Source organism: Lepidochelys olivacea (assembly GCF_965140295.1).
Source record: "Lepidochelys olivacea isolate rLepOli2 genome assembly, chromosome: 3".
In the NCBI taxonomy this organism is placed as follows: Eukaryota; Metazoa; Chordata; order Testudines; family Cheloniidae; genus Lepidochelys; species Lepidochelys olivacea.
In genome coordinates this window covers 159,790,588-159,806,041 of record NC_140413.1, presented here as the reverse complement: position 1 = coordinate 159,806,041, position 15,454 = coordinate 159,790,588, and the positions used below count along the sequence as shown (strand labels likewise).

Sequence of the window (15,454 nt, the reverse complement as noted above, 5' to 3'; positions counted from 1 at the left end):
CTAAAAAGCCTCAGAAAATGTTTATAAACATCACTGGAAAACTGATACGTGAGATGTTGACCTTTATTCATAAAACAGTAATACACCAAGGATGCAATGCTGCAAAGTGTTGAGCATCCTCAACTCCCTTTGAATCGGACTTCAGAATACAGTAGAACCTCTGAGTTACAAACACTTCGGGAATGGAGATTGTTCATAACTCTGAAATGTTCTGAACAAACTCCAAACAAAACATTATGGTTGTTCTTTGAAAAGTTTACAAGTGAACACTGACTTAATACAACTTTGAAATATTATTATGCAGAAGAAAAATGCTGCTTTTAACCATCTTAACTTAAATGACACAAGCACAGAAACAATTTCCTTGCCTTGTCAAATCTTTGTTTAAACTTTCCCTTTATTTTTTAGTAGTTTACATTTAACACTGTTCTGTATTTGCTTTTTATTTTATTTTATTTTATTTTATTGTCTCTGCTACTGCCTGATTGTGTACTTCCGGATACAAATGAGGTGTGTAGTTGACTGGTCAGTTCATAACTCTGGTGTTCATAACTTTGAGGTTCTACTGTACTTAATATCTTACCGGAGGTTTTCAGTATCTCACAGCATCAGGTCTTATTTTCTCATATCTATCTTTTTATTCTTCATGTGTATGGTCAACCATTACAGTAGCTGTCTACTGAAATGAAAAAGAAAGAAAGCCCTTTTACATGGCAAATTACATGTATACAAATTATAAAAGAGAGTGTATAAGGTAATCAGATGCATTAATTTAAAATAGCTGAATGAATTACATAACTATTTCAGAACAAGTAATTAGTATAGCAAATGGGAAATCTCACAATGAAGATTCTCACATCTGATTTAAAAAATATAGATGGGATTAGCACAGAAACATGTTGGGTGTGCATAGAGATGCCGTGCAGGCAACCCAGGATTAGAACCAAGTGGCCGTTCAGAGAAAGATTTTTTTTTTTTGGTTTCCAAAAGTAAGAATTCATGTCCCCCTGCTGTAAAGCTCTGGGTACCAGCTGAGCCATGTACGTAATTTTCTTTCTTTGGTAAAAGGAAAATGCTGTTGCAGAGTGGCTTTCTAACAATGGAAGTAGTGACTGAGATTATGGAAGATAGAGAATGGGCAAACTGCACTTAATGTGTTCAATTCTAATTTCACATTGCCCTCCTAATTTTCAAAAGGTAACAAGTGTGCTCCATCATTCTCCTTCCTACTCAGCACTTGTTTTGGATGTCACTCTTTTACTTCTGTTCCCTCTGTCTGGAACTCTTCCCTTCACCCGTACCAATTGCTTTGGCATTTTCAGTTTCACCTTAAACAAATAATTTTCTTGAGTTCATAATTGAGTCACTATAAAACACTTTGGGGAATTAGGCCACATTCAACCCTTGAGTAATTTCATAGGCTTGTGGAGTTGGACCCATTTTTACATGCCGAGATGGGTAGTTTTTCTGAAAGTAGTAGAATTTGTATAGTTTTTCTATAGGTACATAGGCTGAATTTTCCACACTGCATGTAGAATAAAAAACAAAGTATAGTAAATATATTGTAATAAATTATTATTCTACAAGGGCTTATATGTGACCATTTCACTTCAGGTGTGTGCATGCCAATGCATTGAAGCCAGAGATATTTTTTCCATAATTGTACCATTAGCGTAGCGCATGCGCCCTCAGCATTCTTGTACTTCCTGCTGAAGTTATAAAGAGGCACAAATACCCCTACCCTCCACGGTTGTTTCTTCCTGCTCGTGGTTCGTAATCAGAGCATAAGTCTTAGTCACACTCTTTTCCCTTTCTCTTATCGGAGAATTTTTTCTACAAATTATTCTCTGTCTTCCAGAATGGAAGCTGCTTTGCATTCCCCTTAAAATCCAGCTGCTCAGTACATGGCGGTTCAGACTCCACACTGTCCAGGAGCACACCATCAGACTTGACAGTAGCCCCTTGCCAGAGGGAGTTGAAGAGAAGATGCCATTATCCTTCTCCGGTGCCAGATTTTACTTTTGGAATCAAAGTGTCAGGACATTCAGGCTATTTTTAAAAATTTCCTCATCTCCAAATTTTTTTATTAAATGTTTATCTTCCACATTTTATTCTGAGTCATTGTGGGGATGCTTGGATATGTAAATTGGTATGATAAATCTTCAATTCCCAATGGTTCAGCTGATTATTTTAGGAGATTCTAATGCTCGAATAGGTCCCCCAACAAACACAGTATCAAGGGAAGAAAACACTGAAGAGACTTTAACTCCTGCCCTGTGCTAAGAATTTTCAATGCTAAAATAATATTGCAGATGCTCCATGGGGCCAAAATTTGGTGTAGAGGCCAAATTTCAGCCTTAGTATTTTTGAGGAGATTTTTAATTCTCCCAGTTTCTACCCCTGCCTCATTTTTACATGCCGAGATGGGTGTTTTTTCTGAAAGTAGTAGAATTTGTATAGATTTTCTTAAATTTTGGTCTAAGATCTGTACTCTTCCAAATTATAGATTGGTTTGTATTTGCCTTTAGGAGATGGAGGAACAACCTGGGTACTCCTTATTTTCATGGTATAAGACCATCCATATTATTATAGTTAGGTTCGGTTTTTCTGTTACTCCTTTGCAATATGTTTTAACCAATGTAATCAACTCAGAATGACAGATGTTACCCAAGAAGAAGATACGGCTATGATTCCTGATTTTAACTTTGCCTTTGGGTTTTCTACTTTGAAGATTGCCCATGTTTTTAACTATATTTGAATTATCAAATCCTCATTTATGTAAGATACATACTCTGTTAAGATTCCAGATCATGGAAACTGCTGTCCTTAAAGGCAGATATGAAAAAGTTCCTTCACATCTTCTTTTTTGCTCATCTGGAGCATTGGAAGATCTACCTCATTATAGAATGATTATAGAATTTTTGGATTGTAGAATTTTCCAGCTGCTGAAAGCAAGAATTTAACCTTTTTTGCTTAATAAAAAAAAAGAATTTTTATCGCCATCTCTAAAGATAATGATTTTAGTATTTTCACAGTCCACAGTAGTAATTAAATCAATGCGAATTTTTGCCCTATTAGCATTGTACCAAAGAAGAGAGTTTTTATTAAGTTCTGATTGGCATTTTAATATACGGATATTGCTGCTGTTTTAGATTGTGTATATTTTTCTTTCTGTATTTGCAAAAGACGTATGTCATATGCAATCTAGTAAAACTGAAGAGAATGCTGCCCTTAAAGGATGTGAAATTGACAAAAACTTTCCCCGAGGGCTGCCCAGGATGCACTGACTCTGTCTTAGCCTCCCTGCCAGCTCTAGGGCTGTAGAAGCAGAGAACAGGCACTCAGCCTCCCTGCCTCCCCCTCCAGATCTGGGTCCAGAGAGACATCGAGTTGGGAGAGGTGGGGAGGCTGAGCATCCTCTAGTTCCGCAGCTGGAGAAGCTGAGCACTCCAGCTCTATGCCTCTCCAGCCTGGAACTGGTCTTGGGGGTGGAAGGGAGGCTAAGCACCCCAGTTCTTTGCTTTGGTTTTTTGAGTATTATACTGATCTTGAATAAGTAATAAATAATGTACAATGTAGTATGTTAACATTTTATTGTAACTTTGCCCTAATAAAAAGTTTTTTTTAGAAAGTCTTATGAAATTTTGTCCTGATTCAGGATGAACGTACATACCCACTGCTGTCAAGCAGGTTTGAGTTGGCACACCTGAACCATGCCACTGCTGCTGGTACCTGTGCTACCACAGCTACATTACTATTTATATTTGCATTAGCTCAATGAGAGCTAGCACAAGTATATGTGTGCAAACTGGGTCTCACACCCCTAGCTCCTAGTACAGATGTAGCCTAAATGTCAACATTGTTCACTATTTCACAGTTCTTTGAAGCATGTATAAAAGGAGAGGAAGTATCGTACTGTTAAGATTTCCACAATTTATTCCAGTTTCTCAAAGTATAGATTGTACCTGTCCCCTCCCGCACAAGCTGCTGGGGAAGAAGAGGTATGGAAAATGTTTACATTAAAATTATGTCTACGTTGCAAAAGAAAAGGTGTGCAAAGACACGGCAACTCTGCTTTTAGCTCAGTTTTAGCAACTTGAGTGAACGTTTGTAGGGCAGCCTTGGGTTGAACTTGACCTGCTAAAAGTTGAGTTTCTGTGTCTTCACTGTTATTTTAAACCTGCGTTAACTAACCTGAGTTAGGAACTCACTGGGGTTTTTTTGTTTGTTTGTTAGTTTTTACTTTGCAGTGTAGGCATAATCTAAGCGAAGGAGGCCTTTAAAAAATGCGGACTGGTTGTAGGGGAATGCAGTTTGTTTAATTTTCCTGAAGGGGGGCTCAGCTTTCAAATGTTTGGGAATACTTCCCTAATTGTAAATGTGAAGAGTGATGATTTAGAAATGTAAAGGGTGAATCAGACCTAAGGTGAGGTTACTTCTCTCCTTTTAGAATCATTTATAAAAATTTGTCCATCAAAAACAATTTTTCAAAAATATGCTTTCAACAACTTTTATGTCTATGGGGATGACCTTATTCATACACTATTATTTTAATGTTTCAAGAAATGTATCATATCTGCTCTAAAACAGTATTCTTTCCCTTAGGCCATGGGAAAACTCTGTGTGGTTTTTAATTGTTTTGAAGGTTTGGATTATCAGGTAAGGCATGTTATGTTCTTTATCTCAAATAACTTAGCAGGATAGTATTGCAAAGCAGAATAAATGTAATTCCCCGTGAAATGACAGTACAATAACAAAGTTCATCCGCTACTTACTGCAGGTATAAAGATAAGACTGCCAGTGCCATTTGCTCTTTTGGGTTTTTAATTCACCAACAGACTGGTGTTATAAATTGCTAAGGAATATATCTAAATAATAATTTAGAACATCTCTGTCAATATCCGAGCTTTTTAAGACTGTGTCTCACCTATTATAATTTAGCTTTCAAAAGAAAAAATATTTCATGTTTTTCCTGTTAGTTCTATCCTACAACTATAGTACATTTCTGTTTTGAAAACTATGATTATGATAATAATACAAGGTTTGTTGTTTTTTTTTAAGGAAAAGTGAATGCAGTTAAATTTAGAGATGGGATCAGGGAGCTGTGTGCAAGTCTAGATCCAGAATATGTTTAGATTAGGGTCAGAGAATACGTTTAATCTATTTTTCTGCTCCTTTGAGTAAATAAGATGATTTCTTTCTCTTTTTACTCTCACTCTCTTGTGCTTAAAGGACATTGCAGTTTTTCAAGAATCAGTATTACAAAAATCATCTAAAGCTTCAGCTATTAATACTAATTTCTGTTTGGTTTTTTTTCCCTTAAGATGGTAGGAAAATTCTTCTGTGGACTAGTTCAGTCTGGAACATGGTGTTGTTTTGATGAGTTCAATCGCATAGATATAGAAGTTCTGTCTGTAATTGCTTCACAAATTCAGACAATCAAGGCAGCAAAAGATAGTCATGTTATCAGGTATTTGTTTTCATTTCCTTGATTCTTTTGCAAGTAATAGTGCCTTATAGAACTGGCTATTTACTGCTTTAGCTCTAGAAAGGCACTTGAATTTCTTACACCTGTTCCACAGTATGGTTGATCCTGTGCTGATGATAACCAGATTTAAACATTCCTAGCAGGGTTAGGATGGTTTCTCTTAAGCAGTGTGGGCAAGGTTTGTTTTTTTGGTTTGCTAAGAACAATGTTACGATTGTGCCTCAAACTATTGTATAGTTTACCTTGAAGGAGTTAGTTTATATTATGATTGAGTGAGCAGAGAATGGGGCAGAGGGAAATCCTTGTATACCTTGTTCAGAGGACAAGTTCTGCTAGCAACAAACAGAAAACCTAAATATCTGTTTGGCTTCCCCACACTCCGAAAAAGGAAACAGAAAGCTAAATCATGCCCTCATCCCCTCCATAGGTACATAAAGGCCCTAAATGCACTCGAATCACTTAGGTTCTGCTACATGTGAGTGGGGAAGAGGAAACCGTGGAGGGGTTGCACAAGAGGAGGACGCTGTACCCTCATTATAGCAGTGCTTGGAGTCCTCTGGAGCAGTGTGGAGGGGCGGATGTTTGAGCCAGGAGGGTAACGGGAGAGTTGTTGTGTGACCAGGTCCTTGACTGTAAATCCACTGACCAAAACGCTTATTGTATGTATGCATGAATGCAGAGGCTACAGCCATTACTATAGGTCATAGTCTGCAGTAATTGATGCACTGGCCTTTCCTTCCCTACAATGGAGGATTTTCACGCTCACAGAGATTCTCTGTGAAAGGCCCATTTACTTGTGCTTTGCACTTTGTTCAAGATTTGTCCCAAAGTCATTCATCTTTGTCTTCCCTCTTTCCCTCATAATTTTGCTTTGTTTTTATGCATTTTAGGGCTTCTGTGTCTTTTTAATATTTGTATACACATTATACAGTAGTATTATCCAGTTAAAATTTGCAGAAAACATTTTTCTCCCCCCCCCTTTTTTTTTTTTTTTGGTAAATGACTAATAATGTGCTTTATAACATAGATTTGTGCTGGAAGGAAAAGAAATCCGTATCAATACATCCTGTGGAATCTTTATTACCATGAATCCTGGGTAAGTGACAATAAAAGATAGACTTGTTTGAGAATGCCGAAGCATGAGCTTCAAAATTCCCCTTTGATGCCTCATACAGATTAAACTCTAGGCTGCTTTTTGACATTAGTTTATCTTCCAGATCAGTTAGAATATTTGGCTGTTTAGTAACTAAAGAGTTACTCTCTTTTTTTCTGTAACTTGTTCCAGGACCCAAAAGGAATGATGAGACTGTTTTTCCTAATTTATGGTCATCATCTGTCCTTTAAGGCTCGGCATGTTGCTTTCTAACATATTTGCTCAAAATGAAGAAACCAAATTATATTTCCTATTTTTTTCAATATATTTTTTGTACTTTCTATGTCATGAATTCATCATTTCTTTCCTCCCCATTTCCCTCTCCCTCTTTATAGTCATAACATTTGTAACTTTTCCCCTGTCAAATGGGTTTATAGCTATAGAGTAGTATTTGCCTCCTCTGCTCTTCCCCTCTTATCAGGCTGTTGGCAAGTCATGTGATTCTTCCTTTATAAAATCTCTGAAAATCTGTTTTTTCTTCATCATCCTTACACCCTAGTCTGTGCGTTGGTAACCCCTTGTCTCAGCTACCGAAACCCCAGGGGTAGTCAGTATGGAGGCTGTGGGCCAAATCTGGACTGCCAGATGCTTTTGAACAGAACCAGAAATATTTTTATTTATTTATCATTATTGTTGTTATTTTTATTATTTTCTCTGGAGTCTGGACCTTGACTATACCTTGACCATAAAAATTGGACCTTGACAAAAACGTAATTGACTTACTCCTGTTTACTCCATGGCCTCCCTGGCTTGTCCCCTTGCATCCCTGCAATCTATTCAAGACACTGCTGCCATAATTATCTTCCTCTCTGGCCACTATTGTTGACACTCCCATGTTTAAATCCCTGCATATTGGGTTCCAGTCATTTATCACCTGAAATCTGAGCTGCTTGTCCTCCATTTCAGCCTTCTGTGTCTGTACTTCTCAGATCTTATTTCTGCTTACCTCTCCTCTTATTGTCTGCTTTTCTCTCAAGTCACCTGCCTAGCTGCTGGTTTGGTGTTCTTCTCCAACTTCAGTCCTCCTTCCTTATTGTCACAGATCTGGCTGAGTTCCCGCTATTGGACACTCACTAGACTGCTGTGAGGAAACCTAAATGTTGAATCCAACTTGTCTTAAGCTTGCTGGGGCTGGACAGAGTTTAGTCCCTGTTGTGGCTTCGGGCACACACTCCCGGTGCAGACCTCAGGTCTGACTCACCTTTTGTCTATGGGGACCCTGAGGTCCCAATTCCGTAGGCCCTGAAAATTTAGTGTCCCATTTCCCCCGTGCCTCTACAGCAGCTTTTGCAGATTCCCTAGAATGCCAGCAAAGGTGTGAGTCTTCTGGCTTAGTTTTCCTCTCAGGAGTACATGATAGTGAAAGCCAGCCAATAGATAGACTTTGCACAGGATTCATTACATATTTTCTCTTTACTTAGTAACATGAGAAATACACAGATCTATATAAAATAATTAACACACCTGTACACATATCTGTGCCTTAGCATCCTCTTCCGCTGGAGAGTTCTTTGGGCTTGTTTAGAAACCTACTGTCAGTATTTGTGCCATAAGTGCCCCCTTCCCCCAAAGCACAGCCACAGGTTATTGCCCAAAGGCTAATGCCCAGACACTTAATGGGTCATTGGACAGGATAGATGACAGGTGCCCCTCACAGGGCCCAGTAGTGGTAAGTCCGTAATGTTAAATGCCCTGCTAAGCCCAAACCAGTGCAGGAACTTGGGCCCAGTGAAACTTAGAAAGAAGACACAAAGGCTGGTAAACGACAAGGATCAGATGCAATTGTCTGCTACTCCTGTGGACAACAGCGACATAGATTTTGTGACTGCCCATCCATAGAGTGTAACTTTATTCACATGTGGACAAGAGAAAATAGGGCATAGAGAAAAGCCCTAGGAAAACTCACAATTCCAGTAGAGGCAAATGGCCAAAAAACACTGGCTCCTAATACTTGGGGTGTGACCAGAAAATTTTCTGGGAGCGGATAGTGGGAACAGTAGGGAACTTAGTGGCAGGGGGTGGGAATCCCCATTATACATCCATGGAGAATTTTTACAGTAACCCAGCATTACAGTAAAATTGGCTGCTGATGGGAACCAGGGAGAGATGAAGGTATGCGTGACCCCATTAACTCAGTAATATACTGTCTTGCACTGTTCAAGACCCTTTTTTGAGCAATGCAAGTTTATTAATTCGTTCACCATTTCATCAACGGAAAGTGGATATACACCAGCCTTTGTACACCTGAGCAGATTTACCAAGCACTTCAGGCAAACTCACTGGTAAAAGATAGAGTCAAACAATTTATTGACTGCAAAAGATAGATTTTAAATGATTATAAGTGATTATAAGTCAGAGTGGTTACCAAAAACAAAAGAAAATATAAGCATGCAGTCTAAACCTTAACCCTTATCACACTGGACAGTATTTAGATCAAGCAATGTTCTCACCCCACTGGATCTTACAGTCCTTAATACACAGGTTTGTCTCTTAAACCTGGGCCAGTCTCCTCCATTGAAATCTTCTTTCTTCTCAGTGTCCTTGTCGCTTGCAGCATAGGTGGGGGAAGGAGAAAAGGCAAAGCATCGGACCACTGTGTTCTGTTTTATACCCTTAGTTCATGTGCTTGGAGAACATAAGTCCAGACATGTCAGGTGGGCATTGTTGAGTCACCAGGCAAGATTGAGCAGTTCCCCGGATGAGGCCTTGTGCAAGCGAGTCATTGCATTGTAGCTCCCTTGCTGGACAATGGCTGTTGATGGTTGTTTGACACCTGCCTGGGCATTGGTTATCCCCCTGGTTATTGTCTTTGGGGAGCTAGGTATCTGGGCACTTCCCAAACCTACAGCATATTTTAGTGGCAATCATACAACACAATTCTCATAACTTCATATGCATTAATGATATATATATGTTTAGATGGAACAGTGGGTTTCAGCAGATCATAACCTTTGCCATGATACCTTACATGCTTTGTATGCGATATCACAATTATATGCAAATGATGAATATGGGAATTACAGGGCGCTCCCCTGGGGTGTAGAGTGTCACATTCCCCTTAGCTCAGGACCTCTAGGGAGACACCCCAAAAGAAGTATTAAGGGCTTTTACTCCTTTACGAGCCTTGCGCTACTCACCTCCCAGTTCACAAGGAAATAGACCTGGAAAGAGAAGTGACTAGAAAGGTGAGAGGTGAGTGACAATTCCATCTGGAGGCATAATGGAGACCACAGAGTCTGTAGTCAACCCAGGCAAGGCAGAAGATGCCAAGGAATGTTCTTCCATGAGTCCAGACGAGACACTCACCACTGCAACTGGACTCAGAGAGGCTCAGATTTCTGTGTGGAGCAAAGCAATGACATGAGACTTTGAGTCAGACCTTCGAACAAGTAGCAATGATCAATAAGGAGAGGATGTGGACCTCTTGAAGGCACAACAGTGCCCCCTCTTTGTCCTCAAGATGGACTGATTCTATCACATAGACCAAGACAAGAAGATGCAGGAGATCCATACACATTTACTAGTACCATGGTTATATCATTAGCTTCTTCATCTGCAATTCCTTGTGTGGGACACCTGGAGAAAGATAAGACTCAGTCTAGGTATCCTCAAAAAAGTTGGGAATGTTTGTACATCATGTCCCAACTGCCAGTTTGTGTCCACTGACGGAGTCCCATGGGATCCAGTAGTATCCCTTCCCTTGATGGAGGCCCCCTTTGAACAAATAGGAGTCAACCAGATAAGCCCCCTAGAGAACAGTGCCTCTGTACAACAATTATATACTTATCATAGACTATGCCACCTGATACTTGGAAGCCATACCACTCTGATCCACAGACACCAAGACTATTGCTAACAAGCTGCAGAAGGTCTTCTCATGGGTAGGCATCCCCAAAGAGATCCCGATAGACCGGGAACTAATTTCATATTCTGGATGAAGAGAGAAGTCTGCATTGATATATTAAAAGTCAAAGCGCTGTGCACATCTGTGTACTATCCACAGACAGATGGCCTTTGTTAAAATGTTTAAACAGACATTAAAGAAAATACTCAAGAAATTCATCATCCAGGACCCTTGACAATGGGACCAACTACTCCCAGTCCTGCTCTTTGTCATCAGGGAAGTACCACAAGCCTCAACACGATTTTCTGCATTTGAACTGTTGTATGGACAAAAGCCAAGAGGCATACTAGACCTAGTGCAGGAGACATGGGAAAGCCAGGCTCCAAGATCCAAACACCTTGTACAATGTGTCTTAAAGTTATGTGAGAGACTGGGAACTGTGGGTCCCTACACTCAAAAAAAACAAAACAAAAACAAAAAACCCCCACACCTTTGAAGAAGTGCAGGAATGGCAATGACAGTATTATAATAAAGGGGCTCAACCATACACCTTCCAGCTAGGTGACCAAATTCTGGTGCTTCTTCCAAACTCAGAATCAAAGTGGATAGCCAAGTGACAAGGACCTCATTAGGTAATGAAGACGGTAGGAAGCATGGAGTATTTAACAACCGGGGGCAGGGAAATGTCAGCAAATTTACCATATAAATGTGCAGAAGCCAGGGAAGGCCTCTTTGTCATGCTGTGCCCTGAGGACCCAAAACTAGGACCCCAAATTAATTAGTACCTGAAACAAACTTAGTGCCTCTCAGAGAGAACCTAAACTAGGAGCCAAAGGAGCAGACATCTCAACTGGTGGCCACATTTACAAAGGTGTTTTTAGCCCACCCCAGGAATATGTCCATTGCACACTATCTTTATTAATACTGAGCCCAGTAAAGTAATACAGAAGGGGCTCTGACCAGTCCCCAACAAACTGAGAGGAGAAGTTGAGAAAGAGTTCAAGGCCATGTTAGAACTTGGGATAACAGAGGAATCCCAAAGTGACTGGAGGAGTCCAGTTATGCTGGTCCCAAAGCCAGATGGCATTGTGTTTTTGTACAGACCTCAGAAAAGTGAGTGCAATTTCAAAATTTGATGCCCAGTTTCATAACGTGATGCCTACCCTATGCTTTGGGTGGATGAACTCTTAGACTGGTTAGGAGAAGCCCAGTGCATCACAACTCTGGATTTGGCAAAGGGGTACTAGTAAATTCCCTTAACACCTGACTTTCAAGAGAAGATGGCTTTTTCCACGCTACTCAGCTGATTCCATTTTAAAATGATGTCCTTCAAGTTGCATGGAGCAGTGGCTACTTTTCAACGGTTGATGGAGCGACTACTCCAACCTCATAATCAATATGTGGTGGCATTCCTCAGAAATGTAGTCATTTATAGGAAAGATTGGAATTCCCATCTGGACAAAGTATCCACTGTCCTTCAAGCACTGCGGGAAGCCAGGTTGATGGCCAACCTTGCCAAGTGCACAGAAAGTAAATGGGAAGTCCATTACTCGGGATACTTGGTCCGTGGCAGGTAAGACTGCCCCTTGTTGGATAAGATCCATGTGTTACAGGTCTACAAAACTTCCACCATTAAAATGCAAATATGGGCCTTCCTAGGATGCCAATCTGTGAAAGATACTTTCAAGACCTGAAAGACATATCCTGCAGACACCCAGTGTAGTATAGCCTGGACTTCAAGAAGTAATTTGTCTTGAAAATAATTGCCTCCAAAATAGGTCAAGGAGCGGTCTCCATTCCCAGGAGGTACAGGAGAAGAACACTTGGTAGTGTACCTCAGCCAGAAGCTCATTTTTTTGAGAGGTATATTCGGTGATAGAGAAGGAATGTTTGGCTACCAAGTGGTTGATAGAGAACCTATAGTACTACTTCCTGGGGAACGAACTCATTCCCTGTTGTGCTGGCTGAATGTAATGAAATAGACCAGTGGTTCTCAAACTGTGGGTCGGGACCCCATTTTAATGGGGTCACCAGGGCTGGCTTAGACTTGCTGTGCCCAGAACCAAAGCCCACGGGTTACAGGCCCCCTGCCCACACACACATACACACTGGGGGCTCGGGCTGGCTCAGGCTTCAACCTCCCTCTTGGGGTCGTGTAGTAATTTTTATTGTCTGAAGGAGTTCACAGTACAATGAAGTTTGAGAACCCCTGAAATAGACAAACCCTAGGATCATGCAGTAGTATCTATCGTTGCAACCATATGCCTTTTGGATACAAGCACCAGGCAGGAAAATTGCATCACAATACAGATTTTCTGTCAAGAGAAGTAGGCCTTGCGGATTTAGCCTTGAGAGGGAGGATTTGTGATGAGGTTTACAAATCCCATACAGAACATAGGCAGAAGAGAGAAGAAAAACTATGCTGATCACACCAATTATGGAGACAAGCACAGCTTGAACCAGTAAAGAAAACAAGCCCAGTTATAAAAGAAGAACAGAGAATAAGGGAGGCAGAAGGGCTTGGATGAGACAGGGTAAACAATCTAACATCAGGCTGTCTTTAGGGAACACCTGAGAAGTAGAGGAAGACTGCAAGCCCTGGAACATAAAAGCTGCGTGATTCATTTTATGTTAAATTGGTGGACTGGACTAATTGGACTTGAATAGAGAAAAGCCAGTTTGGCAAGAGCTGGACCACAAAGGAAAGGAAACTGCACACACAGCAGTTGACGCTGCCCCATTATATGTTTTCATTATGCTCACCTTTAGTTGTATAATTACATACCTTTTTTCCACATGATGCTTGCCTTATTTAGTGTACAAGATAGATGATATTCCAGGGATATTCAATATTTCTTTTTATCCTTATCATTCAACGTGTGGTCCCATACTATGGAAACCATTCAAATCCTGCAGTGACTATAGAATTATTAATCACTGAGGTGTCCAAAATTAATGGAGATTTTAATGGTTTTTTGCCTTAATCTCATTTCATTATTTGTGAAAACCCTTCTAATCTCTCAGAGATGTTGTTGAAGATAAATTCATCAATGTTTATTAGTTCAGATAAGCAATGATGAGAATGATAGAAAAGCCCAAAAAAAGATTAATAATTCTTTATTCATTGCAGGGTTTGGGTGACCTCCAGTAAATGAAGAATGGGCCCACGTGTTAAATAATGAGGATAAAAAGAAGTATTGAATATTTGCCTCATTTCCTGAACATTATTCATCTTATGCACTGAATGAAGCAGGGGTCCAGGGGAAAATACTATGTGATAATGTAATAAGACTGTCATAATGCCGTCATTTCTTTTCAGAAGTCTGTTTTTCTTGCTCCGTTACAAGCAGTCAGAAGAAATTATACATTTAAGAAGTACTGGTGATAAATGTTATATGTTCCTTGGGTGAAGGGAGAAGCATATGTCTGCGCCTTTGAAACCTGGCTGAGGGGACAGAAAAGGACTGGTAGTGAGAGACAAATGTACTTCTCTCTGCCTCCTATGCAACAGTATTCTTGTTTTAGCTGAGCCAAAAGGAACATTTTTCAGTCTCTGAATCATTAATTTTTGTGTTACTGAAAGTTAGTCCAGAATTACAGTATGGATTGAGTGAAGGGTCATGAATTAAAGATGGACAGCCATTCTCATCTCAATGTTCTGTCTTCAGAAAACACATTTGCTATTGATCCACATTTTGTTATGTGCATTCATCCCCATGTGTTTTGATGGCGCATGCTAACTCAGATTGGTCAGATTATTGTAGTAACAGCTGGAATGGGTGTTTTGTCCTGTATAGGTTTAATGGGCAGCCTGTTGTTATACTGCAAATACCATTTCTCTTTACAGCAAGATTCCTTGGTTTTATTGTTAAAGTGTAGGCATAAGAAAAGAAAAAATGTAAATGTTTACCATCTTTTCATGTACAGTGATTATGCTGATCCATAGAATAAAAGTTTAGGGATGTGTCTGCATATGAGATTTATGAATATAGCTCCTATATGCATTAATAGGAATTTTATATCAAATCCTGAGAGGTACTGAATGCCAGCTGAACACACACAATGAAGGCAAGAAGAGGTGCAGGTGTCTGAATCTGCATAAGTCTTACATTCTTCTAAAAGAGAATGGAAGCATATCTGTAGATAATTATCTCCTGCCTGTTTTTATACCAAAACTAATGATTGTGCATGCATGCATTTGTATTTATTCAAAACATCTAAACTTAAGGGAAATTGTTATAACTTGGCAATCCTAAAATAAATTATCTGCTGTGGACTAAATAAAATGTGTTGATGTAAGCAATAAAACTTCGCTGTTTAATTCCCTTAGGATAATACCAAAATATTTTATGTAATTAAAATATCTAAGTACTGTACCTATACTATAACTTTTTTGTGTTTCTTACTATTCTAACTCCCAGATAATTAATACAGATGTAACTTTTGAAGTCTTGAGTCATTTTCTTCTTCTTCACCAGCTACAAAGGCCGTGTAGAACTCCCAGACAATTTAAAATCTCTATTTCGACCTGTCTCAATGATGGTACCAGATTATCAACTCATTGCTGAAGTAATGTTATTTTCAGAAGGTTTCAAATCAGCAAAGTCACTCTCTGGGAAATTGGTCAATCTTTACCAGTTGGCTTGTAATCAGCTGTCACAACAGGTAAAATATAATTTTCAGAATTAGAGAGACAAGAGGTAATATCTTTTATTGGACCAGCTTCTGTTGGTTAGAGAGACAAGCTTTTGACTTACACAGAGCTCTTCTTCAGGTCTGGGAAACCTACTCAGAGTGACACAGTTAAATACAAGGTGGAACAGGTTGTTTAGCATAAGTAGTCAACACATTTTTCAAGGAACCATTTGATGTGAAGTGGCCCATTAACACCCCTTCAGTCACTGGAGGGGATGGGGAACGGGAGGTGGAAAGGCAGCTGCGGGGCATTGTTAGTGCTTTATATAGTAAG

At 39.7% G+C, this 15,454-nt stretch overlaps 1 protein-coding gene across 1 annotated transcript in view; it reads left to right on the top strand.

Annotated features, from left to right (window-relative positions):
- The window catches only part of DNAH14 (dynein axonemal heavy chain 14), a 476,940-nt gene that overhangs the window by 191,434 nt on the left and 270,052 nt on the right, over window positions 1-15,454 (top strand). Inside the window, exons 36-39 of the mRNA XM_084624945.1 lie at window positions 4,606-4,659; window positions 5,325-5,470; window positions 6,516-6,584; window positions 14,964-15,150. Of these exons, the coding sequence (XP_084481071.1) occupies window positions 4,606-4,659; window positions 5,325-5,470; window positions 6,516-6,584; window positions 14,964-15,150 (456 nt within the window). The remainder of the gene's footprint in view (window positions 1-4,605; window positions 4,660-5,324; window positions 5,471-6,515; window positions 6,585-14,963; window positions 15,151-15,454) is intronic.